This window comes from Cydia amplana, chromosome 16 (assembly GCF_948474715.1).
Source record: "Cydia amplana chromosome 16, ilCydAmpl1.1, whole genome shotgun sequence".
Lineage (NCBI taxonomy): Eukaryota > Metazoa > Arthropoda > Insecta > Lepidoptera > Tortricidae > Cydia > Cydia amplana.
Window position 1 is genome coordinate 10587939 of NC_086084.1, and position 27630 is coordinate 10615568.

Sequence of the window (27630 nt, forward strand, 5' to 3'; positions counted from 1 at the left end):
TCCATACATCAGTTTTAGTACCAAAAAAACTATTAGCATCTAGCATCGAGTAGCGGAACTATCAGTACTGCTACTTGACAATAGATGTAGCACCGACCGGAAAGTCTTATCTCAACAGCGTAAGAATTTCCGGTCGGTGCTACATCTATTGTCAAATAGCAGTACTGATAGTTCCGCTACTCGATGCTAGATGTAGACACTGAAATTAATAGTCTGAACTGATGTATGGAGTGAGCACTCTTGTCTTACTATATTTCTCTATGCGATAGTTTAAATTTAACCGTGGAATAATAACGAGGAATTGGGGCACATGTACGTTATACAAATGTGGTGCAGTAACTATATGTATATTACAAAACGTCATGCTTTGGGGTAAAAGTTTAAATGCTTACATCGGCGTCTCGTCAGTTCCGAATAGACCACGCTTGAGCAATCGTTGAATGATGGATAATGATAATGTACCTATTACCAAGATCAAAAGAGATTTAAGTTTCTTATTAAAAATTATAGAAGTATTGTTTTAACTATTCTTGGCCATACGCAGATACACTAGCATGCAACATTAGCGATTTAAATGCAATTTTAATAAAGTGAACACTTTCAAATTTATGTATACGGAGACGACCAAATAGGTCTTTTATACAAACGAAAATATCTCCATTATATCCGAATCAAATTCCCTAATGATATTCGAGTAAATATTCACAATACTTACTTAAAAAATAATTACTCCATGCTGTACAAGAATAATCGATAAAGTAATCGATTTTTAATAAAAAAATCTATAGCCTATATTATACCTAACCCCTCGAATATGAAAGTTGAGTACATTTAAAAACACAATAAACACGCACTCGGACCGCGGCCCGGGAATGTGCCACCTGCGCGCGTCCCTCGCACTACGCTACTACGTTCACTAACTCAGACTTGAAACGATAGAAATTGTCATGAAGTTTAGGGAGTCTCACGAACCGCGTTGGGCCGCGCCTGCATGCGTCGCAGGCGTATGGTTTGTTAACCCTGGCAGTGGTCGAGTACTACAAGCGGTCGAAGAGCTCGTGCTCGACTGCGGAGTCGGGCAGCAGCGAGCCGGGCTGGTCTAGCAGCGTCAGGTCGTCCAGGTCTAGCTCCGCGCGCAGCGCCGCCTCCTCAGAGTAGTCTGCGAACGAATGGTCTGCACATTACGTAATTATGTCGCTTCACAACCTGTAAAGCTTTGGATTCCTCCGAAAACGGTGCCGTCATATTACGGCCGCTATATAGCGTTGACTGACGTCACTAGAACGTTGTCTATGTAAACAAGATGGCGCGGTTTCCTAGACGGCGTTACGTTACGTTGATTGTCAACGTAACGTAAGATGACGGCCGTCATGACGGTGTCGATAGTTTCGTGAACGTTTTATTAGATAGCGGTGACGCCATTTTGAATAAATGACACGAGATTTGAATAAATAATTCCGTACTACGATTATTTTCCTCTTCTGATGATATTTCATCCTCCAAGTAAATTATAGATGATCAAGCAAATCTTGTCAGTAGGAAACTTCTATGGGACGTTATCCCATCGCGCCTACATTTTTCAAATTTGCCGCTTTGACCTTGGTGGATGACGGTGTGTTATGACGCCGTGGTACTTTCCACATGTCGCCACCGTAAAGACGGCCGTCTTTTGCTGCCGCTATATGACGGCCGTCATATGACGGCACCGTTTTCGGAGGAATCCAAAGCTTAACGGCAACATATTGTTAGTGAGGGGTCACACAGAAAAACATTACACATAATAAAACTACTTTGACGAGAACCTTTTGGACGCCAATTACCGATATATCCGCACCGTAGGTTCAACGCCAAAGACCGATTAATCAGTGACAGACCACAGAGCAACATAGACCTACGTGCATATGCATAAAGTTCAATTTCAGTTTTGACACTTCGGTGACGTGGCGTCAGCGTGACAGCTTTTGTGTTTGACACGGTGTCGAAAAGGCTAACGGCGCGGCCACGACATTACGCGACTGGCGACGGCGGCAGCGACAACCATAGGTGGGAACGAAAGGTCCGATCGCTTTGTCTCGCTCCAACCTATTGTTATCGCTGCCGCCGTCGCGAGTCGCTCAATGTCGTGGCTAAGCCGTAATAAGACTGACATGTAGCTACCGCACCCAAGCTTATAGTTCGTTTTTTTTTAGCATTAGAAATAAGGTAAACAATCTTGATGTGTCTTTTAATTGAAAAACACATTTTAAAAATAAGTTACGGTAAATATGCAACAATTGTGAATCTAATAAGATCTTTTATAGTCTTCTGCTTTCATAAGTAATAGTTATTGATTTTTAGGGTTCCGTACCCAAAGGGTAAAAACGGGACCCTATTACTAAGACTCCGCTGTCCGTCCGTCTGTCACCAGGCTGTATCTCACGAACCGTGATAGCTAGACAGTTGAAATTTTCACAGATGATGTATTTCTGTTGCCGCTATAACAACAAATACTAAAAACAGAATAAAATAAAGAAATAAGTCGGGCTCCCATACAACAAACGTGATTTTTGACCGAAGTTAAGCAACGTCGGGCGGGGTCAGTACTTGGATGGGTGACCGTTTTTTTGCTTGTTTTGCTCTATTTTTTGTTGATGGTGCGGAACCCTCCGTGCGCGAGTCCGACTCGCACTTGGCCGGTTTTTGTTAAAAAGTGTTTTTCAATTAAAAGACATGTCAAAATCGCTTAGCTTCTTTCAAGTTCTTTCTAATGCTGAAAAAAACGAACTATAGGCTATATCCTCTTTGCGGTTTGCTGTTGTACACCTCCCCACGAGCACAGTACACTAAGAACAGTAGTGAATCTAAGGCCGGTCGGCAAGTTATTTACCTACTCTTGCGTTGGCGCTTAGGGTTGTCACTTTTATTTTTAGTTAATTATTATTTGCGTATTATGAGTAGCACTAGGTTTCTATTTATATAATATAATGAAATGTTCTATCAATTCATAAATGAGGTATAAATTAAGGCCGGTAAGAGCAGGCAAATGCGAGCGTACTCGAATGCGCGCGATCACAGTCGCGGTACGGCCCACACTGCCGCCACCGTGTTCCCCCGTATATTATGCTAATGTGTGCGTGGCAGCGCGTGCGTACACGGCGGCGCCCGGCGCGCACGCACACATTCAAGCCGGCAGCGGCACATCTCTATGAAGATTCACTACTGTTCTTGTACTGTGCCACGAGCTCCTGAGTGCATGCTCACCTGTGAGAATGATGTCGGGTATGCTGGGCGGCGTGGCGGGGGGCGCGGGGGAGGCGAGGGGGGGCAGTAACCCGCCGCCGCCGGGCACGGGGTCCCGCGCGTGCCGCGTCACGCCCACTCCCGAGCTCCCTGATCCCGCCTCCCCACGAGCTGTGTGCTCACCTGTGAGGATGATGTCGGGTATGCTGGGCGGCGTGGCGGGGGGCGCGGGGGAGGCGCGGGGGAGGCGAGGGGGGGCAGGAACCCGCCGCCGCCGGGCACGGGGTCCCGCGCGTGCCGCGTCACGCCCACTCTTGAGCTCCCTGATCCCACCTCCCCACGAGCTGTGTGCTCACCTGTGAGGATGATGTCTGGTATGCTGGGCGGCGTGGCGGGCGGCGCGGGGGAGGCGAGGGGGGGCAGGAACCCGCCGCCGCCGGGCACGGGGTCCCGCGCGTGCCGCGTCACGCCCACTCTTGAGCTCCCTGATCCCACCTCCCCACGAGCTGTGTGCTCACCTGTGAGGATGATGTCTGGTATGCTGGGCGGCGTGGCGGGGGGCGCGGGGGAGGCGAGGGGGGGCAGGAACCCGCCGCCGCCGGGCACGGGGTCGCGCGCGTGCCGCGTCACGCCCACTCCCGAGCTCCCCGATCCCGCCGCACCGCAGTTACCTGGCGACTGAAACCACAAAGTTAAACTTAACACCATCAGGCCCCTATTTCACCACGGTGACAGGTGCGACAATTGTAAAATATCACTGTTACTGACGTCACAGGCATCCATGGGCTACGGTTACCACTTACCATCGGGCGGGCCGTATTCCTGTTTGCCACCATCATTGTATTATTTAAAAAAAGTGTATTATATCGGAAAAAAAACAGATATTTCTCTTGCAATGTTTATGACAATTGTCACAAGATGTCAAAGAATTTCGTGAAATTCTTGACAGTAAATGAGTTCTGTGTCGGAATTTCGGGACAATTGTCGTGTTTCTTGTGACAATTGTCATTAGCTTCGCAAAATAAGTACTTATTTGTTGGCGATATAATGGAGTTTTATTAAAAATAAAATGTTGGTGGCAAACAAGCACACCGCCCGTCCAATGGTAAGCGGTTACCGTAGCCTATAGAGGCCTGTGACGTCAGTAACAGTGATGTCAACAATTGTCGCACCTGTCACCATGGTGAAATAGGGGCCAGATGGAGACCCGCTCGCACAAAGGAACGGCGTGCGACGCCTGAAAATTCCATAGATATGACCTCTGTCCTTCCATCTATGTACACCCATTTAATAAGAATGATTTATGACCCGTTACATTACGCATCCTAAAATTCACATCACCTGGCTTCTATCAATTAACTATAATAAATGGATGGTTTTACGGAGGAAAGTAAGTTTCTATTCATATTGTATCATGGTAAAATTAGACAAATATTTACCTGCGGGTACGTGTGTTGTGAATTCGTTGTCTGCGGTGAACTGTGGTTGATATACGTCGCGTTGTAACTCGACACCGGCGAGTCCAGCTGCCAATAACAAGGCACATTAATAAGTGTAACTGCCATACAAAAGCGCAGCAAGCAGAAACAAAAATACAGTTAGAATGCAGCAAACCCTGAAAAAATAAAGGACATGACGGAACCACTATCTACCATGACAGGATATAATTTGAAACTAAGATTAAATATGTATATGCTAAAGATTGAAAAACACGGCGTCTTCTAGTATATGAGCTTTTAGTTATAACACATTTATACATTTTTATACAAGTCATTCCAAACAAAGACGACGAATACTCCAATCTGTATACAGGTTGCCCATGAATTATTGGATAACCTTCTAACCACCAACAGGGCAGTTAGATGATTGTCCATTAATTATTGAGCATCTTATATAAATTACACGTTACTACAAGAGGACGGAATGTCGTTGTGCGTAGTAAAATTAGGTCCACATAGGTAACAAAAAGTCGTATAGACCGAATAGTAAGGTTTCTATGACCACAGCGACAAAAATTATCAATTTCAACATAGTGCCTGTGTTATTTTACGATTCCGATACGAAGGCGAGTGGAGACCCGCAAGAATTGACCAATCACATTGGCTAAAATTCAAATTTCGTCTCCGTCTTTGATCGTTGATTGGTCGATTGCTGCACGTCTTCGCATGCCTTGGAACCGCAGACTAACTGTGCCATTATGTGAATGAACATGCTTGTTCGGATTCTGTTTTCTACACAACTTAATTTTCCATGCGTCTACCATGAAAAGTGTATCCTAACTCCTTAGAACTACTTAAGCTTAGAGGTTTACTCAATAATTATAAATAATCAATGCGCACTAACTGGTAGGTGACAAAATATTTCTACCTAGTGAAGTACATTCTTCAAATCAAGAAAGGTATATAAATGCAAATAAACAAAATTAGACTGCATAGCATGCCGATTGTGGATTGTACGATATCGAGATATTTACTGAAGCTAAAAATGTGTAAAAGATGTCATTATACCACTATTATGAGTATTTGCGACGCGCGGAATGAGGAATTAGAACAATATTGCTGATATTTTAAAGAGCACTGTGACAAGTGCTGACAAAGAATATTTTAAAGATAATAGTGATATAAATGACCGTTTGTGGAGTAAAAGGAAATGATCACATCTTAGATAAACAATGGCTTCAAAGCAGTAAGCGTCGTATACAAAAACTATATTCATCTTCCAGAAGTAATTTATAGGATAGTTCCAAATTGCATGTAGGCATTATCTTAAAAAAAAAAGAGTAGAATAGCATACTTTAATAAAAAACCCTTGATATACAACTTACTCGGTAAAAGCTCATTGTCTAAGTACAGATTTTTCGGATTTGGAGATGTGATTCATAAGATTTGGCTACTGACGTCACAACTAAAGAGAGGAGTGCCTCAGACTAATTTATTATTATTACAAACGTGTACATTTTAGGAAGTTAAAACACTGTTCAAGAAACATCATAAAATAATTGGAACCGTATATATTTATACACTTTCAGTGTGCATCAAATAAAGGCCAATGATAGAAGACTATTTTATTTTATTTCAACGCATTTCTAGACAACCTCTACCTTTGGTAACATGATTATTTAAAAAGTATGCATGTAAGTCGAACTGGTCGAACATGCACTTACAAAATAATGGCCACAGACTTTAACGCGGCATAATTGAGGCTGTTTGCGAAATGAGAATTGAGAGCTAACTGCAGTGACTGCCCGTAAGATGTAAAATGTACACGAGCGTATAATCTGCGAGCAATAGGGAATATTACGCGAAACTCTGCTTAGGGGGCGCCACTTCCACAATAAGTCACAATCTAAGGGTCTACGACAAACGAGAAAGTCGATTTTGTTATCTAAATTATTCTTGCATATTCGAGCGATAAAGAGGCAGATAGCTTAGTTTCGATTTCGCGTTTCCCGGTAGGTCCTTTGTAAACAAACCGCCTTGATGTATCAATATCATATTTTATTGTCTGTGAAAACTTGTCAAAACACAGTTGAAGGTACAGTCTGTATAAGTTACTCTATGGTTAACTAAAGGCGCTAGTGCTGCACTCTGGCGGCAAAACATTGCAGTAATACTCCCTATTTGCTAATAGCACGCTAGCGACGCATTCGCCAGATTCGAACAAGCCTTTTGGTTGTAACTTAGTGAAACAATAGCAAATTGTGACCTCAGTAGCTTTGTGAGTGTTATAGTGTGTGTGTGTGGGGCTGTGTCGTACATTTTCCGCGACCTGGACGGTCGCCGTCCAGCCGGACTCCACCAAGCTCTGCACCAGCTGCGCCCAGTCCTTGGCCAACATCCACCAACGTTATACTCAGGAATACGAGCTAGTTGCAACTCGCAAGCTGTCAAGCTGTGAGCGACTTTATAGCTACGACACACGGTTGCAAATCACAGTAGTTTTTTTCAAGAATGAGTGTCCGAATCGATATTTCTGTTTTAACAGAAGTTTCTAAAAAAAAGGCCTACTTAGGCTCTTTTCGGAGACAAGAAAATAGGTATCAAGCTTTGGCATAACAGTTATTATAAAAATCTAACACAAAACTCAGATGGTTGGTAAAGTACTTGCGCGGTAAGTTTTCTAGTAGGAGCTTAGTTTTAGGCATAGGTACAACTCGTTTCAGTCTTAAATTTTTACTAATTACTACTAGTCGCCCCCAGCCAAACCTTCAACCAGTCAGTAATCAAAGGTAATAATATGTTACCGACCATAAGGGCCGCATGCTGCAGCCTTAGAAAATGGGGACCAAGTGATCTTAACCGTTTGTTAAAAAGAAAATAAGCACACAATATACACGGCGGCTAAAAATAACTGCATTCCCGTTGCCAGGGGGGTTTTGGGATTATACTGAGCAACTTTTACTATGGGACCAACCCCGAAAACGCGAAAAAACAAATATACCCTCCCATAGAAAATGGACCAGCCATAATGTATGAAACACACAAATTTTTTTTTTTTGCAATTTCGGGTTTGGTCCCATAGTAAAAGTTGCTCAGTATAATCCCAAAACCCCCCTGGCAACGGGAATGCAGTTATTTTTAGCCACCGTGTATATTGTGTTGTTATTTTTTTTTAACAAACGGTTAAGATCACTTGGTCCCCATTTTCTAAGGCTGCAGCATGCGGCCGTTATGGTCGGTAACATATTATTATAAACCTCCCTGGCAACGGGAATGCAGTTATTTTTTAGCCACCCTGTAAATACTACACGTTTTTTATTTAGTTCGATTGAGTATACTTCACAGTTGGTCCTATTGTCATCAAGTCAGGATATGATGATGGGATCCAGAGGAAATTGAGCGAACTCTTCAAATACTATAGGCCTATAGTGATTTTTATTGTAACTTGTGCATTTTCTCTTGGAAAACATCTTTTCGTAAAGTTGAACTGCGGATGAAGACCATAAAATGAAGTTATTCTTTGATGAAAACAATACATATAGGTTTTAGTAAGTGGAATTCGGTAATCTCTACCCACCCGTCCGTGAAACGAAATATGTCGCTCCATGTTGACAGATTGCGAGTTAGTTTTTATTCGCTTTAACGATGCTAACAATATGTTTTACGATTAATACAGGATGGACCCAAATAATCGGACGAACTTTAACCAAGTATTATAACGTATAGACCAAAACGCATAATATAGGAGATTCATAAAAATAGGCAAATTGACTAGACTAATAATCACCAGTCAAACTGATCCTCTTCGTGTGAATGCCACACGGCACTTGTCAATTATACGACAAACGGTGCCATTATACCGAGATTATTCCATTTAATTCCTAAATTCAAACTATAAACATTATAACTATTATAAGCCAAGAATACGTAGTTAAAGCTAGTCTGGTTATTCAGGCCCACCCTGTATTTAGGCATTGAACACCCACCATTTCCAAAAAGCATGTTATAAACATTATTGCCTCTACAAGTGCCTCATGACGGTGGTGCTAGGTTCTCAAATAGTGCATTAGGTCTTAGTGATTCCTCGTAAAATGGTGAGTGGGTTAATACTAGTTTTCAGGAATTCAACTGAATTTTGACCTATTACGTTAGGGCGGTTCAGGACATTTATTAATTTTATGATTACTTACAACTCCTTGCTATTATTCCGTCGAAGCATAGTGATTTGTAACAGAGAAATATGAGTTATGACCGGGTTTCTATAAACTGGTATTGGTGGATCACCACATAAAAAATATCTTATTGTAAAATACGTATAGCTGGTCAAGCAAATCTTGTCAGTAAAAAAATGCGCGATATTAAAGTTTTCTATGGGACGATATCCCTACGCGCCAACATTTTTCAAATTTGCCGCCATTTTCTACTGACAAGATCTGCTTGACCAGCTATAGCTAGTTTTTTTACAAAGAGATATCCTTATCAAAATTTAAATAAGGTCTGGCCACGAGATTTTCACTATTATCATCTAAACAAAGGAATACTTGTATAATTTGCAATAACTGGATTGAAAACGTTAGCGCTTGACAAACTAATTACTACCGCTTAATGTGTGTACAATATTTTACCCTTATTTACGCTTGTTCTTGTTTCTTTGTCTATGTACAGTCGCCATCAGATATATCGGAGCGGCTAAGGCGCTCACAAATATCTGAACACGCCTCTATTGTCAGGGCGTTAGAGTGCGTGTTCAGATATTGTGAACACCTTGACGAATCCGGTATATCTGAAATCGACTGTACATATTGGCTTCTCGTGTCCGGGCCAAAAGTTTATAAGAACCCGGCGAAAACATTAATGAAAAGATACTGGCTTGTATGTTAGAAATGAGTAATGTTAGTCAATGTATGTGTAAGTGTGTGTGATGTCTCACCATGGTGATTTGCTCGAAGGGTTGTAGTAACGTTGAGTGCAAACTGTAGTCCGTCTGTGGAGACTCCGCCGGGCTGCCTGGACTGTGCACCATCTGTTAAGATATAAGGCTTTTATATTACGACATCTACATCTACAGTGTCTTGCGTCACTCTCGCACTTACATACTAGTTAGAAAGTGATGGCCACTGTGACAGATAAAATCTTAGGCCTGCAAGTGCTAACATTTTGTGTAACATTTCGTAGAACTTGAACTTAGCGGGCTTATTTTGGTTGCGGCCATAGCCGGGCTGGCGTGATAATGACAGTGCCTGTCTCTTTCAATCGCGCGTTGTAATATAGTGGAGTTTGCTAAATCGCATCGAACACAGCGTCCGTCATACGCCCACATTGCTGGATCTAGGGCAGCGGTCGGCAACCTTTTAGCAGCCAAGGGCCACATAGTAGTTAACGAAGTTGACGCGGGCCGCACTATGTTAATATTTATGACTTTATCAGACATTGTCATTTGTTAATATTACATACAAAATAGCCAGGGAGGCTCGCGGGCCGCAAGTGACAGGTTCACGGGCCGCGGGTTGCCGACCGCTAATCTAGGGTATTAATAACTTACCGTCGGTGAGGGTATATTGATATTTGACGTGGAGGAATATTGCGAAGGCGGACTACACTGCGCTTGGTAACAACTCGAAGGTATCCAGCTGTGGTCTAGTGGCGACATCTGGTTCTGAAACCAGGCAGAACGCGGCACGTTAGGGAAAAGCGGTCTTAAAACCAATGTGTTAAGGCCAAAAACTGTGTGACAGATTGGGATGTCTGTTTCGACGGCAACAAAAATTGTTATGTGGATTAACACAACCGGCACGCAACAACTTGTCATCAAGTCAAAATATATCGCACAAATCTCATTCTCGCTGATTATTTTCAACATGTTGGTCGGTTTTTTATTTAGAATAGAATAGAATAAAATTTATTCAGGACGCTTATACAATAAAATTTTCCAAATACATGTCATATTTATATACTTCTATTGTCTATTGTAATTTAGTGACAGACTGTGACTCAATCTGAAATATAATCGTACTTATTAATGTATATTCTGATTTTTAGTTTATCTTGGCTGCGTCTTGCTCTTGCTGTTAGTTGAGCACTTTTTTCATATTTATCTGCATGGAAAAGCGAATATCTTGATTTAATAATAGTTGGTAAATGGGTTAATCAACTTTTTCTTGTCACACGTTGCTATGGTTACGGTCTCCTGAGTCACTCTTTTTCCTATTTAAATGAACCAAACTTGCATTTTATGGTAGTTATAAGACCTTTCCATAATGGGACATCTACTGAGCATGTTAGTAGAACATAGTACAGCAGTTCTTCTAACAATACAATACAATACTCTACAATACTCTTAATTGCACACCTCACATACAACAATCTATGCTACTATTGTCTCCTCGCTGATGGGACAGAAAAACAACAAGAAATAGTTTATTGACCCAAATAATAGGTGGTAGGTTACCTATTTAAGGCGGGTGGATGTTGATAACTGGCAGGAAAATATTGAAGAAATTTGAACCTTATGTAATTCTATTTTAAGTTCAAATTTCTTTAATTTTATATAACTTCTTCCCGCCGTGTACCGTTTTATTAAGTTGCCGTCGAATCAGCACAACGGGTAATATTTAAATCCATAAATAGTACATTACTGCAGACGCCGGGAAAGAAGGGCTTGCCGGGTGAGTAGGTATAGCCGGCCGACCGTAGGGAGGCCGGATAGTGATACGAAGCCGGCAAGACCTTTTCACGGCTAGGCATGTATAGTGCTTTTCTCAAACATGCAATGAAATAAAAAAATACACCACTCAAAAAAAAAACAAATTTATAATCTTTATAATAAAAATCTAACTTCACAACAAAAGTTTTTTAATTTTCCTTCCAATCCCGCCATAATTGTTTTTTTTTTACGGAAGTCGTCCGTATTTTGCGTGTGTTCGAATAGACCTTATTAGGGCCATTATACACAATCTGATAATAAGAATCTCAATTTCTATAAATAAAATAAATGCAGAGGATTTTAAATATTGTCTATGGTCTCTGATGAATTACGTATAGACAAAATTTTAAATTTATTCATCAACACATTGAATCATACAGATTCGTATTCTTAATATCAGTACGTTCGTGTATAACAGGCGTTAACACGGATATTTTGGTCCGATAACCATTCATTCACTAAAAATATTAAAAAAAATATATAATTCGGCTGTTTAGCCTGTTTATGGACACAGACTCCATGTTTACATTAGAATTTAAAAAAAAATTACTTCCCGGCCTAGGCCTTCAATTTCGTATGAAATTCCTTTACAGTTCTCTGGAGTTGCTCCGCCCTAAACGTGATACTTCGAAGCCTGATATAACGCCCGGAGCGACGACATTTCAGTGCATGTTTGAGAAAAATAAATTTGTGAGTTAAATGTAAAAGTGCACAGATGGGCAAATATATAAGAAACGTTTGAACGACTTTATTATCCTCAGATTAAACTAGACAAAAAAAACTGAAAGACGGCAATTTGATTTATATCAATATGTAGCATGATATAAAATATGATCACTCTCTCTCTGTCACTCGAGTAAAACAAGAATACAATAAACAGACATTAAAAAACAATTTTACCATTATAATTCTAAAATGAAACTATAAAATCAAATAGTTTATATTTTTGAAAATGTTGTTCAAGAAGGGAAATCGAACGCTTCTTAACGTAAGGCCCGAGATACACTTGTAAGTTTTAGATAACGATATATATTCATCTGTCATTCTGTAGTATAGCTGTGTCTCTACTTACGTAACTAAAACTTACAAGTGTATCTTGGGCCTAAGAGTTTTTTTTTTCAGGATAATAAGTAGTTCAAATGTTTAAACATACACCCCGAGAGCGTTACTGTTAATAGTCACACGGTCTTTGTACGAAGCGGAATCATGCAGTTAGAACCAATGAGTGGAGTGGAAGCTTAATATATAAAAACTGAAGCAAACCATCGTTGTTTCTTGTCTTAACAAATGGCAAATAGTAAAAGTGATGATTTATAAACCAGGTTACAGAACTGTAGTAAAAAGATGGTGTTTGGTTGAAATTTAAGAATAAAGCTGTACTGTAATTAATTGATTACTTAATATTATAATAATCTATAATTATCTTTACATAAAAATTAATCTAGTCGACATATCTATCCGCTATAAATCAATCTTCCAGATTGTAAGAACAAAGTAATAATATGTAAGTATTTATTCCACTTACTTAAACATAGTTGGATCTAGTATAAGTATTTAATAAAGTCACAATGAATTTACCTACTACACTTGTATTTTTGTAAATGCAGATAAAATCTTTTTTGGTAAACAAACTAATAAATTGTAACTTAAATTAGCTATAATGGCTGTAATAAACCGGAAATGTAATACTCATAACATAACAATGCGTTGTCAAACTGGCAAAAATACCGGTTTCAGATTGAACATGATACTTTTAAAAATCCCTACTAGTGTTACCAATACTTTTAATTTGTGATAAGGTAAAAAAACGTTTCGAACGTGTTTATATTTCTATACATGTTTTCGTTATTAAACTCGTACATCGTAGCAATTATAATTATTTTAAAACGTATATCTTACAAACTATCAACATGATTTATTGAAGCGTATTTGTGATAAGTATTTAAAAATATATGTATGTTAAAAAGTGAAATCATAACCAAACACAGAAATAGTAACGATTAAAATACGTAGTGCGTTAAATATAACTTTTAGTAAAGCATTAGTTAATTTCATAAACGAAAAGGTGCTTTGAAGCATTCCAATGTAGAAAATTGAATCATGCGAATTTCCTCTGTAAAATAGTAACCAATGAAAGCCTGAAATGTAACAAAATGAACGGGTTTTATTTTAGTATAGGTAAATGTCGTGAAAAATCAGCAGCACGGCCTGTGGGTCGTATTTATAAACGCCTGTCCTTATACAATTGAAAGTGTTTTCGTAACAAAAATGTGACGTCCCACGGGTAAAGGTACCTTATGGAGGTTAGCGCTTACGACGCGTAGCAGCGTATTCGTATAGGAGCGTTGTGAATAACAGCGTAAGCGCCAGCCGTCATAAGGTACCTTTTCCTGTGGCACGTGACAAATATTTGTTAGAAAGACTTTAGCTTGTATTACAGGGTAAAGGCGTCTATAAAACGACCACCTGCTTGGTGTTAGTCCTTTACAACAAACAGCATTGAAGCACTGAAGCAAAATCGATGAACTGGAAATACTTCAAAAGGAGGTTAAAAAAGAAAACGAACCTTATTATGATGGAGATAATTATTTGTGTTTGGTACAGATAAGTGATTCTGAAATAAACAAAAAATGGTTTGTGTAGAAGGCAAATAAACACAAACAAAAACAACAAAAATGTTAAATGCACAGAACATATTAAAGAGGTTAGAATGGCTATCGCGCGCAGTTAGTATCGGAACCGGCGTCGCCGCTCGTTCCTCTCCACATTTACTAAAACTCGCGCAACGGTAGTAAAAACTAGCTAGCGCCTTGTGTGCGTGGTGAATGGATACGCGTCCTTTAGACAGATTTGATGTCTGGCTTCTTAATCTGAAGGTTATTGTGGCACAAAAAGGCATGTTTACTCCGTTTTCGGTCAGCGCGGGCGAGTAGCATGCGAGCGTTTGCTCAAAACCGGCGGCGACACGTACCCTGCTCGCATCGCCATTCTAACTTGTTCTGTGGTTAAATGCCTATCGGGAACTAGTGCTGATTGGAAACAACCAGGTTATATTCCAAAGCCATGTGTTAGGGAATTACTTGATTTACTTATTAGTTTTGTAAAATCTGATAATATTATTATATATTTTACCGTGAACGTATCTTACAAGACGTATACGATGTAGCATAGTGTTGCAGCATTGGCTAACTAAGACAAAATTTAATTATACTTCTACAGAAATATTTTAAAACCTGACTCGCTGCTATTCTGGCCGTTACACAGCTATCGGTACGTCTAAGTACCTACACTATTCTGATTAAACTGAAAATATTGAATAATAGTTGAGAAAACCTTGCATAAGTACATTCATAAGTTACCACGACTGCAACTGCCACGTCAATCTCTACATAAGTGCTGAACCCCCATTTTTGCCCGTACAAGATAGTTTAATAAAATATGTAATAGGTATCTCCTTTGTACTTTTCTTGAAGAAAACTAACTAAATCCAAGTTTCTGATGGATACGTACAGCGCCAAGCCTATAGGTAGTCAAGGCCCAGTTTGACCAAGAACTGTTAGAACTAACGTGGCTTAGTTTTGTTAAAACGTATATAATATTTGATTTTGCTCTATGTCTACAGAAAAGGGGGCCTTTATAAAATTGTATGGTCTCCGCTGGTCGCGGATAGTTCGCCTGTCACATCAACACAAAACCCTTTAGTGTAAGGCCTGAGTGGACGCTCGAGTTGGGCGTGCAGCGGGGCGGGGCGTGCGGCGTGCATGTTAAACAAATGCAAGCGTATAGGAGCGGCCTTAGTGCACGCTGCTCACATCACCTGTGAGCCAATGATATTATATAACCATAGATAGGTTATACTCATACTTGAGGAACACAAAAAATACTTCCATATTTATTTGTGTCTACGAAGAAATTTGTTATTTTTGATAATTTTTCTCATTCCATCCATCTTTATCACACTCGTTGTTAAACATAAGCTCGTCTCTTTCTCTTTCGGTGTGCGGGAGCTCGTTAGAACGTGCACATTTCTCGCTTGTCCAGCCGCGACTGAAGGCAACTTGTCCAATTTGTCACAAGGTAAGCGCTTCAATTTTGGAACGCCTATAACCTATCTTGAGTTATAAATCATTGCTGTGAGCCCGACGCCACGCTGCACGCCCCGCCGAACGCTCCGCTTCGAGCGTCCACTCAGGCCTTACACTTACTGTATCTTTAGCACTTATCGCCAACGCAAAATCACATCACGACGTATTCCGCATTCGAGCCACAGAGTACAAAACAACCAGAGTAACAGCAGCAGCTATAGGGCATGCTCCCGGGAATTCCCGGTTCTCAAATTCCCGGGAATTTTATAGGGTCGAAAGAACCGGTGCTGAAGACCCGGTACCGGTACTTCCCGGTTCTCATCAGTATGCGTATTTATTCCCATTTGAATAGTAGTTATCTTTTAGTAGTTTAGTTTTAGGATATTATATTCAAATATTCTTCTTCTAGGAAGTTGGTTTTATATGAAAATATTCCGTTCTCGGGTTGATTTTTTTCCTTCTGACCCTTATTTGCCGTCATAGTGCTGAGTGCATCAAGTCAAGTGTTATTTTTTTATAAAATAAGTCCTTTATGAATATTTATGCAATGATTTATATGAAAATAAGTCATTTACGCTAACACAAACATTTTCTTATACATAATCATAAGATGCCTAGAGAACCGGGAATCCCGGTTCCGGCTATACCCAGAACCGGGAAATGAAATTTCTGGTATCGGTACCGGTACTGCATGCCCTAAGCAGCTAGAATACCGACCTGCTCGTAGAGCTGCGTGTGGTCGTGCGGGTGCATGGCGGCGAGCGGCACGGTGGCGCCGACGGGGGAGCCCGAGGCGGGGGACAGGCCGCCCGTGCCGGTGGCGGGCGAGCCGCTGCCCGCCGCCGGCGACAGCGCGCCCGGCGACGTGGGGCTCTGGAAACAATGCTATATTAGGTTAGTTGGCCAACACTTGTGGCTACGAGTCGTACGAAGGAGTTTGTTTACTTAAGTACAGTCCAGCGGGCTCAGCACGGTTCCATTTTTATCGACTATCACTATGCCCGTCACTTTCGCACTTGCATACTTGTTAGAACGTGACAGGCATGGTGACAAACGATAAAAATGCTACCGTGCTACTAGGGCAGATATTAAATATCGACATGCGCAAAGTGACAAAATATGTCACACTATCTTAATAAATATGTGGGCAAAAAGGTCGTGTGTCGTATGTACATATTTTGCTGTTGATATTTAAAACTTCGATGGTACACTCTTATTACTGAATATCCACATAAAGTAAGAACTGAGACGCCATAATAAGATTCATATTGATGCTAAAACATTGAAAGAAGTTGGAATATAAAAAGGAAAAAATTCTTCTCTTGCGCGATGTACGTCGCTTTGGCGCCATCTATCGTAAACTCGACGCACTCTTTCCGCTTCATGTACTCACATATCTGTTCTGGTAGTCTTGCTCCCTCGTGGGCAGGTAGGGGTAGTGCACGGAGGTGAGGTCTGGCAGCGAGCCGCCCGGCACCTGCAGCTCGCCGCACGCCAGCCCGCCGCCCCCTCCCCCGCCGTCCCCGCTCGAGTACACGCTGAAAATTAATGAATGAATGAATGTTTCTTTATTGAAAACAAAAGGTTGCCGGGTGAACCGCCGGTTCGTTCGGGAAGGGCTGCGCGCGTGTAATATGGGATACCGGTACAGAGGATGAATGAAAGGTGTTACTCTGTAAATTCAATACTCTGTGACTTAATCTGCTATCATTTCAAGTACTCTAAAACAGCGGTCGGCAACCTTTTAGCAGCCAAGGGCCAGATAGTATGTAGTTAACGAATTTGACGCGGGCCGCACTTCGGTAATATTTGTGACTTTAGTAGTCATTGTCGTTTGTCAATATTACATACAAAATAGCCAGGGAGGCTCGCGGGCCGCAAGCGAGAGGTTCGCGGGCCGCCTGTTGCCGACCGCTGCTCTAAAGGATACTTATGTTTATGGTCTATTGACTAAGCTAAAAAAATCGTAAATTTTGAGATGTGGCCGTATTGCAGGCACCGTACGATTTGTGACACATTGACAAAAAAATTGTTTCGTCCAGATCAAACTTGCAATACTTGCACTGATAACAAGAATCGCAATCTAGCTAACATGCGCGCGAGCAACTAACATCTGGACGCACCTTTAAGCGCCCTCCACACTCGTGCGAGAATCGCGGCTACGCCCGCGATTCACGCACATAGTCTGGAGGGGGCTTTATAATTGGACCCCTTTTTATTCATCAATCATTATTTTCCTCAGTATGTGGTTCACTTACGAATTTTGTGATTGGCAAAGAAAAGCAAGTACTCAGTCCAGTGTACCATCGTCCATGCTATAACTGACAATAATTAAACCGTATTGCAAATACATAAGGTTCACCTATGGTCAGTGAAGTGTTGCTGTTAATAAGTTATATGAGTAAAGGGTAAACTTACTTGGTATTGTTTGGTATTCTGGGTATTTCACACGACGACCGCGGGCGGTTGGCGGGGTTCATGCCGAGCGCGCCCAATACGTCCAGGTGGATGTCGTTAGCTGAAATAAACACAATATGTATTACATACGGGGTCCCGTTATTTCCCATAAAGTTTTAAGTCATAATGTATTGTTTGTCATATTATCGTTAGTCATAAAACTGAAACCGTTAACATTTCAGGATTTTCGTTAGGTTATCCTATAGATAGGTTAGGTTAGGTTAGGTTTGTTTTATGGCAATCCTGAAAAGTGACGCGTTTCTGAACCAAATGAATTATGAATAACGAAAATTCGGGCAAACAATACATTATGGCTTAAAACTATTTAGGAAACAATAGAGACCCATTACATACTTATAAAATGTGAATCCTTAATGTGACATCGACAAGACATTTTTTGAAATATCGCAGCGTTAATTTCCGAAAATATTCCATTTGCACGCAGAAATTGCAGATTTCTATTGTAGTAAGAATGTGTTGAACACTAAAAAGATGACCTAAAAAAACCTATGCGAATATTTGTCATAGTAATAGGTACAAACATGAATTATGACAATGAACAATGGTGAAAAGTTAGAATTCCCAGGTGGTTATTAAATGCGTTCAAGTCTCTCCAAATGGGTATCAAAAGGTAAAATATGTAATTGATTTGTTTGGCTACACCTGCAAGGAGTGTTTGAAATCAAAGAAACCGAGTGTGCTAGTGAAAAGTAGATTTCAGTTTAGCTAAAAGATATCTAAGTAGGTACATACTTAAGTGACCCTTTGACTGTTTAAGTAGTTGCATCAACGACAGCTAAAACTTTTCAAGAAAAGTATACGGGTACGGGACCTTTGGGTACGGAACCCTAAAAAGTGGTAGCCCTATTCGGCGTATGGAACTGTGGAGTTTATTGTCCGGCATGGAACTTCGGCGTTCTTCACATTGGATGAGGATCCGCCGGGATGCGAGCTATATACGCATATAGTGTTATACACGCGTATAGCGTTGTCTCGTTCACGGTCTTCATACCTCTCCGGTGGTTCTGCTGCGTGTGGGGATGTGCATGGGAGTGCAGCGGGTGGTGCGGCGAGAGCGGCTGCGAGGCCGCAATCAGCAACCAGCAACAATGTTTATTGTCTGGCTACGGTAGTCTTCACATTGGATGCGGATCCGCCGGGTGCGAGCAGGACATCTGGCTGTCTATCTGGCTGTCTCGCCCACGGTCCGGCGTGGAACTACTGGCACATACCTCTCCGGTGGTTCTGCTGCGTGTGGGGATGTGCATGGGAGTGCAGCGGGTGGTGCGGCGAGAGCGGCTGCGAGGCCGCAATCAGCAACCGCAACAATGTTTATTGCTACGGTAGTCTTCACATTGGATGCGGATCCGTCGGGTGCGAGCAGGACATCTGTCTGTCTATCTGGCTGTCTCGCCCACGGTCCGGCGTGGAACTACTGGCACATACCTCTCCGGTGGTTCTGCTGCGTGTGGGGATGTGCATGGGAGTGCAGCGGGTGGTGCGGCGAGAGCGGCTGCGAGGCCGCAGGCGCGTCGCCGCCGCACGACTGGTGTAGCGCTGAATCGGAGTTGGTGCGACGCCAGTTACTGTCTGGCGGTGGACTGAAAAAAAAAAACAATTTATAAAAAAAATAATTTTGAAAAAATAAAAGCATAGGGTAAGGTAAAAGTATATAAACACAGTAGTTGGCCACCGGCCAATAACTGGCTACCCTAAACTAAAAAGAAACCGGCCAAGTGCGAGTCGGACTCGCGCACGGAGGGTTCCGCACCATCAACAAAAAATAGAGCAAAACAAGCAAAAAAACGGTCACCCATCCAAGTACTGACCCCGCCCGACGCTGCTTAACTTCGGCCAAAAATCACGTTTGTTGTATGGGAGCCCCACTTAAATCTTTATTTTATTCTGTTTTTAGTATTTGTTGTTATAGCGGCAACAGAAATACATCATCTGTGAAAATTTCAACTGTCTAGCTATCACGGTTCGTGAGATACAGCCTGGTGACAGACGGACGGACGGACGGACAGCGGAGTCTTAGTAATAGGGTCCCGTTTTTACCCTTTGGGTATGGAACCCTAATGAATTATATTCACCTATAAACAGAATTCATTTTAGTATAGGGTTTCAATAACTGGCCAGCCTACAATAACTAGCCACCTTATACTAACTAAAATGAATTTTGTTTATACGTGAATAGAATTCATTTCTAGTTTAGGGTGGCCAGTTACTAATAGTTGGCCAGTTACTGGCGAATTACCCTACCTCTTTTTACAACTGCCTTTCACTTACAGTTACCACGTTATACCCTTTAACCCTTTCACCGCCAAAGACGTCAACTACGCGCCGCTGCAGTCCAATATCAACCTTTGTGCATTCCGACAAGGTTCAGGATGACACGCCGTAGCGTAGACGATAGGCGTGGCGTTCGAAGTGTTAAAAGGTAGGACGTTGAACTTAGTACATTTACGCCAAAATTATTCGCCGCAATCAATTTAATCCAAGAAAAAAAAGGAACAGCAGCAAATGTATAAAATTGTATTTATTTTGCTAATCAGGTTTTGCCAGTGAATAAATACATCGCATCGTATGCACTTTCGCCTTAACACAATGCAATAGGGACTAAATCTATATTTCACGTCGTAAGTACTAAACTTGAAGCGTACCAAATTGTTTTAAGATTTATTATTTTGGGCGTTACTACAGGTAGATGCTGCTAGTATAAATAGGTAAACTACAAACATTGGCTACAAAACTACACGGCGTTATACTCCAAACCGAATGTATTTAAACTTGATTGTTAGTGCGACCTAGTTTATTTATGACTTTATGACAAATTGTTTCAATAGTTTTAATTATACGAGTAGGGTACGGAGTTTGTAAAGTAATTACAGATTTATAAGAGTTCGGTGAAGCCCTTGGAGTTAGCCTTGGGTAGGCTGTATACGTCGAAATAAAAAATAAAACTTCGTTCTGACTTAGAAATACAAGAAAAGCGGAAAAATTCGCTGTCTCCGGCCGGACTAAACTTGATTCGAGGATACCAGTCCACCGCTCTACGAATTCTACTGAGCGGGACATTCATAAAACTTAGCAAGCCTTTGTTAAATTTTGTCCCTTTATAACATTATAACATTTGCATTTGCAAATGACGGATAAAAACAAAACAAACGATTATTAAGGGCTTGTTAAGACTTAACAGGCGTCAGTAGGCGTGGGCGAAGTGGGCCGTCGCCCACGGTCTCTCGCCCCAAGAGGGGCCTCGCGTGAGGCCCCTTCGGGCACAGTGAAAGAAAAGGGCCTCGCAGATTCGATTTCGCTTATGGTTAGATTAGTTCACGCTACGCCACTGACAGGCGTTTATACACAACGTCATAACTGCCATAAGCATTGTACCGTTTGTAGACGTTTCTGCTTTAGGTGCCGTGTAGTGGGTTCAGCCAGCAAAGTATGTATTTGAAAAATCGTGGTTGCCAAAAAATATGTATAGCAATCTTGAGGCCTTCCCCTAGTAACTTCATTATCGTCATGAATTCACAATTAATTTCGCTAACGTTATCATATCATCACTAACGGGTTGGCTTAAAGTAATGAGAAATTTTATTTTCAAAAACATCAATAAAAACTCAATTGCTATAGGTTTAAACATTTACCTAAATAAATAATTTTTCATTTTTTTTTTTTTCATTTTTTTAAGGATTTTAATATGGTAAACTCAATCGTGTTTTATGTTTTAATTTAATATTATAATATTGCACAAGGTCCCGCATCTTCGATTTTTCTTAGCTTACTTTTCACCGTTAGCATCATACTTTGGACGTGTGTCAAAGTGTGTCAAAGGACTGTTCCATTTCAAACATAGACAGAGAGATTCATACTATCTTTGTCTTACACTATATAGTACTAGCACCCAAAAGAAAAGGATGAGTATAATTTTTTTGGTTCCTATTTACTGACAAATTGGTTTGACCATCTATATTTATTGACATGATTCAGTTACTTATCGAAATTCGCGGGTAAAATGACAATTAACCTTGTAAACCATGGCATTGACTTCTGGCCCTTCAAAGTCCTTGATAAGATACAAGCGAGCACAGTGTGTTATTTAAACGGAGCACTCGATAAGTGACCTTTCTTAATTGGAGCTAAAATGTCAGTTCCGTGTACTAGTTATTCAGGTGTTTTTATATAAACATTTGATGCAACTAACGTTAGGTATACGTAACATGATAGGCGTAAAAAATGTCTATCTTTAATAACGGCAGGTATTACTCGTAAAAAAATTGTATCATGCATACTATTAATGCATCATTAATAGTATGCATGTACCTCACCACCACACGTACTGTCAAGGATTTTTCCCGGTTTTTACATTGTCACAGTGACATACAAGAAAGCCGCTCGCTACATATTATTGCCACTATGACAAAGTGGCACAGAAATCAAACTTCGCTGTTATATGGCCCTATAAAATACCTATTGTAAATTCCACCGATATCGTTAAGAAAATATAAACAGTATGATAGACTACATATGTACAGTACAATCAGCTGCAGAGAGAGGTGACCCCACCTGCATAGAAATTTGTTTGCAGGGCGGGGGCGGGTCACCTCTGTCTGCAGCTGATTGTACTGTCGCCATCAGATATATCGGAGCGGATAAGGCGCTCACAAATATCTGAACACGCCTCTATCGTCAGGGCGTTAAGGTTCCGTCACACAGGCGCGTTTTCCGGGCGGGGAGTGAGCGGGGCGCGCCGCTTTTCGTTGTGAACACCTTGGCCGCTCCGATATATCTCATGGTGACTGTACCTTATAATTGCCAGACAAATGTTTCAACCATACCGTCTATCTAATTATATTGGTCGCCTCCTTGAAAATAACGACAATAACATGCCTTCAAATGCAATTATTAACGTACGTGCTACGAAAAACCGATATTGGCCGCAATGTATTACAAATTTGATCCGCCACGGTCAATGACTCCTAATAGGTATAGTATAAGTACTGAGAAACCCCAATTATTTCCAACTTTTAATGAACGCAAAGTATAGGTTTGTCCTTTCACCTTTACGGTGTATTAATTACCCTTAATTTAATTGAAAGCCGTGGGTGTATAATTTGTACCTTAAAAATTTTACCGCAAATAGTCGAACTATGAAACCTCAAGGTACATTTATTGTTACAATGGATGTATAAAAACTAATTTCCTGTTACTCAGCGTACCGAAAGGAGACAATTATTAATTATGAATGAGGTTTTGTAATGAGCCGCATGTATATATGTGTATGTGTCATCAATAATGAATATACCGAATAGTCATCAACATTTTATTATATAGCGTCTAACAACCGAACCGAAATGTTTCCTGTTTTAGGATTAAGTTTAAGGGGATTCCCCACGCCAATGACCTTCGATCTGAATCCCTTAGTTTTCTAATGCTTTTTGTAGCTTATCATATTAACAGCAACGGCTTTAAGCAATATAGTTTCCCATATTTACTTCAAAGTTAATAGTCTTCGAAATATTTGGCATCAAAGTTGAACAATTTTAGTCCCAAAAACTGGTTTTCTGGCCATAACTTTTGTGTTAATTAGTTTAAAATTAAAATCCTTGACACGTTTTTCGAGACGTCAAAGACGAACCCAAATATGTAGATTTCGTACTCGTATGTATATCTTCTTCCTTCCTTCCTTCACAGCGAACTAAATACGAAAAAAGTGTTTTTTTAGACAATGTTTAAAAAAATCATAAAAAAATAAGCATTCATTTCTTTCAAAATCCGGTCGACAAAAATGGAGATTAAAGATTTAAGAACCGATAGCCGTTTGTCTTATAATTCTATCTGTGGTGCAAAAAAAGGAGATACGATTCAAAACTTGCCAAAATTCGTTGAAAACCCCAGGTAGCCCCCTAATAAGCCACTATTCGTGATTGTAATGATTGTAGAGCACTCAATCATTATGTATTCTAAGATAATTTTGTCATACTTTCGGCTTCGGTTAATAGGTAACATACGAAAGGGCGAATTCACGTCAATAAATTCTCTTAGTGGTATTATCATCGTTCAACTACCAATTAAAAAAATATTCAATAGGAATTGAAATTGCACAACAGAATTACAATGGCATTCAACTAGTTAACGGAATTTCCATTGTTTCACTATAAATACCTACTTTGTACTCGTAATAATAGGCTATTCTGAAAATCCCAGAGGATAGGAACTTCCTCGTCAATATTTTTTTCCTATCAAAAATTGTATAGAACTTATTTGAATGCTATAGAGTTTACTATACATGTAAACGTTTTAGTCCAAGCTCATCCTGACGTACGACCCACATGTGTCATAAAGCGGGAAAATGGTCATTCAGGAAAAAAGGGAAGTTGAGAACTCATTTATATACCTGTGAATCGGAAACCACAGCCCTTCCGATGAATTCATCCACTGAAGGTTCGGTGGATTGCCGCCATTGTTATCCTTAAAACATTTATCGCTTTATGATACACCGAATCACTTGAGGGACGCGTACGGCGTTAGCGGTCGGTGAGGCGTCGCTATATTAGGCCCCACGGGGCCAGAGGGTCGGCCGCGCTATTTCGGCGTGGCGTCTCCGACATAGCCTTCACCCATGTCAGACTATGTAGTTAGTCCACTCACCTTAGATACACCGTGCTGCCGTAGGGGCTGGTGTCGTGCCGTCGGTCGGCGGGGCGCCGCATGGGCCCCACGGAGCTGGAGGCGCGGCCTCGCTGCGTGGGGGAGCGTGACGGCGACGCGCCTCCACTGCGGCCTCCGCCCATGCCATATTGTGTTGCTAGAGTTACTTCTTCAGGCTGTAACAATATCCGAAATGTTATAGACCAGCATTTCCCAAACTATATGCCGCAGGCGAATATTTAGTGGGCCCTGAAACTACTAGGGAATTTGAGCGTTACCTATAATATTTTATGCCCCCTTTTTAAGACGCCCAAGAGGTGGGTCATGAATTTGGCAGTTTTAGCAGCTACTAGCACTGATTAGCAGAACCGCTTTACTTAACTTTCGATTTTGACAACATGTGAATTCCCATAAAGATAATTATAAACACATAATATAGTTAGATTGGTTACTTAACATAATAGGGTTGAGTGGAAAAAATAGGATAACATATTATGTACATAGCTTTGGGCAAGAACTTGCACGTACAATGACCAGTCGCCAAGAAGAGATATCCAATCATGCCCGTGCATTTGTTTCGGGAATATCAACAAGTGTGTTAATATTGACCGTGACAATGAGTGATAACTCCCACAAACGGTGCCAAAGACACAAGGCTGTATTCATTCATTGGTAATTTAAAATAAAGTCACCTTGTTCACAAAAAAATTCCACTTTAAATGGACTAGGGCGTTTTTTTTTTAAAGTTGTCCCCTATACTTTTTTTTTAAATTTGGGATTTTGGGAGCTCTTTCTATCCTAATAGGAGAAAAAAAGTGTCCTAAGGTTTTTATTTCCATTCTGTCACCATTTTTCATAGACTTTGTATGGCGGTCGCGGAATGAAAAGACCGAAAAATGTATGGAAATTTTGGGAGACATTTTTTCTCCTATTAGGATAGAAAGAGCTTGTGATTCTGAGTAGAAATAACATAGAAAATCCCAAATTTGAAAAAAAAAGTGTAGGGGACAACTTTAAAAAAAAAACGCCCACTAACGCTAAATCTAAGCTATTCCATAAAGCAAATCTGTATATTGAAAATTAATAAACTTATACATAATAGGTCAATCGGCAATCCAGGCAGCACATTTTCAGCCTTATATGCATGCACATATGGTCTAGAATATGCACATGCTGTTCTCTAGCACATCCTACAACAAAAATATACTCTGGTACACCCACTTTGTCAGTAGATAGAGGGTTGATAGTCCATAGAAAATTTGAATTTCGCGCCTTTTTCTACTGACAAGTTGGGTTTGTTTAAGTATAATTTCACTAAAACAAAACTTCTAAAAGGGCATAATTAAAAATCGAAGGCAATCCATGGATTAAAAATAATCGTAGACGTGTTGAAATACCTATAAACATGGTAACCTTAACACCGTTGATGAGTCAAACAGATGAGACCAATGCCATCAGAAAACAAAAACTTTTCGACCACATGGCACTAAGTAAATATGTCTAGAGCATCGAGCTGTGTGCTTCACACATTTGTGAAACACACAATGTTTATTTTAATAAAAGCATGAATTATGTTTAGTAACTCTTATGCATATTTTATGAGGTGCTAATTTAATTCGCACCTTTCAGATGATTAGTTTGTCAAATTGCATTTGTTTTATAGAAAGATTTAAAGTATAAAATAAACATTATTTTACATTATTTGCAATACACAAACTGTTTTTTCAGAGGTAAAATTAAATTAAAATATGACAACAAAATGGGGAATCAATATAGCCATCTACAACTGCACCACTACCATAAAGAAAAACATAGCAGGTCTACAATTGAAATATAACGAGCAAGAGTCCAGAGGAACCTTGGCATTTTCTGGCTCCGCACTGGCCTGTGGTGCAGCCACATTTGGCAAGGAGCCACTGCGGAACGAGCCCAGCCCCGGTTGCGCGGGCCTGAGCATGGAGTCATTGGTCTCCGCAGGCTTAGGAGCTTTGACTCTTTCACGTCGGCTACTTGTGTTAACCTGCAACCACGGCCCTCCAACTGACTACTTCAAACATAAACTCATGTTAAACACGGCTAGTGACCTTGATATGTACGAGTAAAGCAACACTTAAATATTAATATCAAGAGGTTAAAACTCCAATGTTTATAATGGCACTGAATGAGAGTGAATTAGATTATGCTATCTTAATAGCAATATTATTGTTTACATGTCACAATGGATCTAATTTAGAAACACTTTGCTAACTCATAAAATTTTAAAATGCTGTATTGTTGTCTTCGTAAATGAATAGCACTGACAATGACAATTATCTATTCGTGCACAGTAGAGCTGCTACATAGCACTTATTGTTGGCCCCTTGTATTTAGATAACATTAATTAATCAGTTAGTTATTAAGTCGCAATATGAATATTGCAACGATTATTGTTTACGTCTCGGCCGCACATTTGACGGCCAGGAAGCGATTGCCTGAGTAAATAGGCGACATACCTTATTGGTTGCGTCTGAAACTTCACGCATAATCTTTTCAAAAGCGGCCGTCTCTTCGGCCTGCTTTTGATTGTGAAGGGCGATTTTTTCACTAAATTTCCTAGGGTTTGCCATGATGACTGACTAACAAGAGTTTTCCGTTTTTACATCACAATTTTATGCGCTCTTAGAACCAAAACGCGCTTGTCTGTCATGTCGCACACAAACTTAATGTTGCTATTTTGCAAAATTTCGTACTTGTCTATAGGCAAAGAAGAAAAAAACTAAAACAAAGAAACTGGAATAAAGTTTGTCAAAGGACTGTCTCATTTCAAACATAGACAGAGAGAATCATACTATCTTTGTCTTACACTAGTACTAGCACACAAAAGAAAAGGATGAGTATAATTTTTTTGATTCTTCTTTACTGACAAATTGGTTTGACCAACTATAACTTTGGTTGTAATAATTAAACAGCTACCAATTAAATAAATTTAAATGCAAATTGAATACTCTTGTTATTTTGCAAATAAGTTCTTAATATTATTCTATTTCACTTAAAATTTGTTACCTTTGTTTGTTGCAGTTTCGTTTTGTTTTGT

General features: G+C 40.4%; 1 protein-coding gene across 1 annotated transcript; it reads right to left on the bottom strand.

Moving 5' to 3' along the window:
* Nucleotides 1-469: 469 nt before the first annotated feature.
* On the bottom strand, nucleotides 470-27316 carry LOC134654942 (CREB-regulated transcription coactivator 3). Its single transcript, XM_063510364.1, has 13 exons — nucleotides 27050-27316; nucleotides 26416-26577; nucleotides 24558-24733; nucleotides 19350-19504; nucleotides 17865-17964; nucleotides 16840-16984; nucleotides 16164-16319; nucleotides 13928-13975; nucleotides 10201-10314; nucleotides 9589-9681; nucleotides 4659-4745; nucleotides 3241-3379; nucleotides 470-1159 (listed from the first exon to the last, which is right to left on the bottom strand). Exons 1-13 carry the CDS (start codon nucleotides 27161-27163, stop codon nucleotides 1038-1040), a joined length of 1611 nt encoding a protein of 536 aa, XP_063366434.1. The 5' UTR covers nucleotides 27164-27316; the 3' UTR covers nucleotides 470-1037.
* Between the last annotated feature and the right edge of the window lie 314 nt (nucleotides 27317-27630).